Here is a 2,467-nt window from a genome sequence, read left to right on the forward strand (position 1 = left end):
AAAAAGGACGTGCGTGTTTTTTTTAAAGATGGTCAGTCTTACCGTTGTGGTACTTAGCGATCCCAACTGCGCTGCGCCGAGCCCGGCGCCACGCCTGGAGCCCAACCTGCGGCTCTGCCTCGGCCTTGAGCTCCCACCCCCCCCCCTCCCCTCCCTCCGACCGCTCTTTCCAGTCAAATAAACTCTTTTAACGAACCTCTTAACGAACCCGGGCCTGTGTCTCCTGTGCGGGCGCTTCCCCTTCCCCTGCACTCACCACCATCAGGCTGCAAACGAAGGGACCCCTGAGGCAGCAGCTCTGCCTTACAGCCCCACTTAACACCGCCCTCATCCTGATGCCAGGCTAATTAACGGGGCTGGCTCGTTAAGGACCCTGCAGACGCCCCCCGCCTTCCCCCTTGGCCTTGCTGGCTCATTACTCGATGCAATTAAACGCTCTTTGGGGCCAAGGCCTGGGCCTTTTACATCCTGACCCTGTGGCCCCATGCTCCTGTTCTGGGGAAGCCCCTCATCCCCCAGCCCCAATTCTGGGGGTCGTGGCATTGCCCAGCAGCTCTCACCTGCTCCCCTGGCTGCCTCCTACAGCTATAGCTGCCTCTCCTACGAGCTTCTCACATCTCCTTTCCAGCATCTCCCCGGGTACAGCGATGACTTTTGGTCTCTTTTCCAGCGCTGCCACTCAGCTCATTCCTACCAGCGCACCTCTGGCTGTGGCTGCGCTCCTCCTGCTCTACCTCAAAGCTGTTTCTGCCGCTCCTCGGGACCCTCTTGCTGCCACCGGCCTAGAAAACGAGGGGGAGAATTGTTAGGGTGCTCCTTACCTCCCGCGCCGCGCTGGTTAACGAATCCTCGCTAATGAGGCACACAGGGGGTGGGGCTGCTGCAGCCACTGCACCCACCTGGCAGCAACCTGGGCTGCACGTACCCCAGCCAGCTGTACTGCTGCCCTGTCAGGCTGTATTTCTACCCCAGCCAGCTGTACTGCTGCCCTGTCAGGCTTTATTTCTACCCCAGCCAGCTGTACTGCTGCCCTGTCAGGCTGTATTTCTACCCCAGCCAGCTGTACTGCTGCCCTGTCAGGCTGTATTTCTGCCCAGCAGAGCTGTAGTTTTTCAGGCTGTACTTTTTCATTCACACACACGAGCTGCCGTCCTCACCCTGCAATGAACCAAAGCAAGCGGTGTTGGTGTCAGAGAACAGCTGCAGAGGACGCACTGCATTCTGCGGCTCAGGGAAGACGAGGGACACAAAATGCTTTTGTAAGGTTTTATAGTTGAATTCCAGCAGCGAGGAGGAGCCCCGCTCGGCCTCAGCGACGCGGTGAGCGCTCCGTAGGGACGGGCACTGCTCACCCCAGGGCAGCCGAGCCGATTCCGTGTCACATCGAGGAGCTGCTTGGATAAAACCAAAACGCTGTCTGCAAAGAACAGATTACATTTCACTTAGTGAATTCCCAGAGAGAAAAAACACATGTTGGCTGAAGGGAAAACCTGCAGGCAGAAGTGTTTGGATTAGCAACAGAGCGCCAGCAGTCCCACATCCACCATCTCCTCTTCAAAGCTGCTTCTGCAACCCAAACCTGCAGGGAGCAGGCGGAGGTGTTGGTGTACAGCCGTACCAATGTACAGCCGTACCAACGTACAGCTGTCCCGGCGCACACCGCTTCCCCCATCACCTAAAGGGAGGAGTAGGGGCAGAACCGCCCCAAACGGGGAAAGAAAAACAGCAGACGAGGGTTTCTAAACAGAGAACAGCCCAGCGGTTTATTTACAGTCGTACAAAACGTCACCTGGCGCCGCAGGGTCGAGTCCGACGCCGTGCCTGGATTGAACGCAACGCTAAGAAGGTGTGGGGGGAACGGAGGGGCCGCGTGCGGCACCGATGGTTTGGGCTGCAAACGGAGCTGCGCGGTGCCGAGAGCCACAGTGCGACACGCGGCGCTACAGGCAGGCTGTGCCCACGCTCCTCCCGGCGCACCGCGGGAGCTGCTCAAACCGTGAATGAAAAACCTTCTAAAAACTCAGAAACAACAAAAAGGTGGCTAAAAAAAAAATAAACAACCCAGAAACAACCGTCCGTGCCCTCAGGGGGCGCCGCGAGAAGGGGGGATCCGGCGCAGGCCGGGGGCGGCTCAGGGCGCGCTACAGGCGGCGCTGGTAGCCTGAGTGCACGCGGGCCGCGGGCAGGTAATCGCCGTAGGCACCCGAGTAGCGGGCGTAATCGGCGTGCGCGTCTGGCAGGCGGCGGTAATCCATCGGGGGACTTTGTTGGTGAGCGGCGGTACGCGAGCGGGGAATCCGCTAAGCGGCGGTAATCTGAGAGCTCAGAGAGACGGCGGTCTGAATTGTACCTGGGCGAGAGAAGAGAGACGTGGTGTGAAGGCGGAGCGGCGGCGCGGGCACCCTGGGTTGTGGCGCAGCGCAGGGACCCGGGGAGCGCTCGGTGAACAAGCCAAGCCGAACTCAAC

General features: G+C 59.6%; 1 protein-coding gene across 4 annotated transcripts in view; it reads right to left on the reverse strand.

The window, feature by feature from the left end:
- Positions 1 to 164: 164 nt before the first annotated feature.
- The window catches only part of LOC100540496 (RNA-binding protein 14-like), a 6,950-nt gene continuing 4,647 nt past the window's right edge, over positions 165 to 2,467 (reverse strand). The window contains exons 2-4 of one of the 4 annotated variants that reach the window (XR_002110220.2): positions 1,158 to 1,417; positions 561 to 782; positions 166 to 266 (exon numbers count right to left, since the gene is read on the reverse strand). Coding sequence is in view for 3 of the 4 variants with exons in the window: in XM_019610804.2 (XP_019466349.2) it covers positions 612 to 782; positions 1,158 to 1,417 (431 nt within the window). In the remaining variant the exon portion in view is untranslated. Of the gene's footprint in view, positions 783 to 1,157; positions 1,418 to 1,736; positions 2,351 to 2,467 lie in introns of those variants that run through there. The other 3 variants (XM_019610804.2, XM_019610805.2, XM_010726396.3) reach the window with 3 other exon arrangements.

This window comes from Meleagris gallopavo (genome assembly GCF_000146605.3).
Source record: "Meleagris gallopavo isolate NT-WF06-2002-E0010 breed Aviagen turkey brand Nicholas breeding stock chromosome 12 unlocalized genomic scaffold, Turkey_5.1 Chr12_random_7180001957622, whole genome shotgun sequence".
Lineage (NCBI taxonomy): Eukaryota > Metazoa > Chordata > Aves > Galliformes > Phasianidae > Meleagris > Meleagris gallopavo.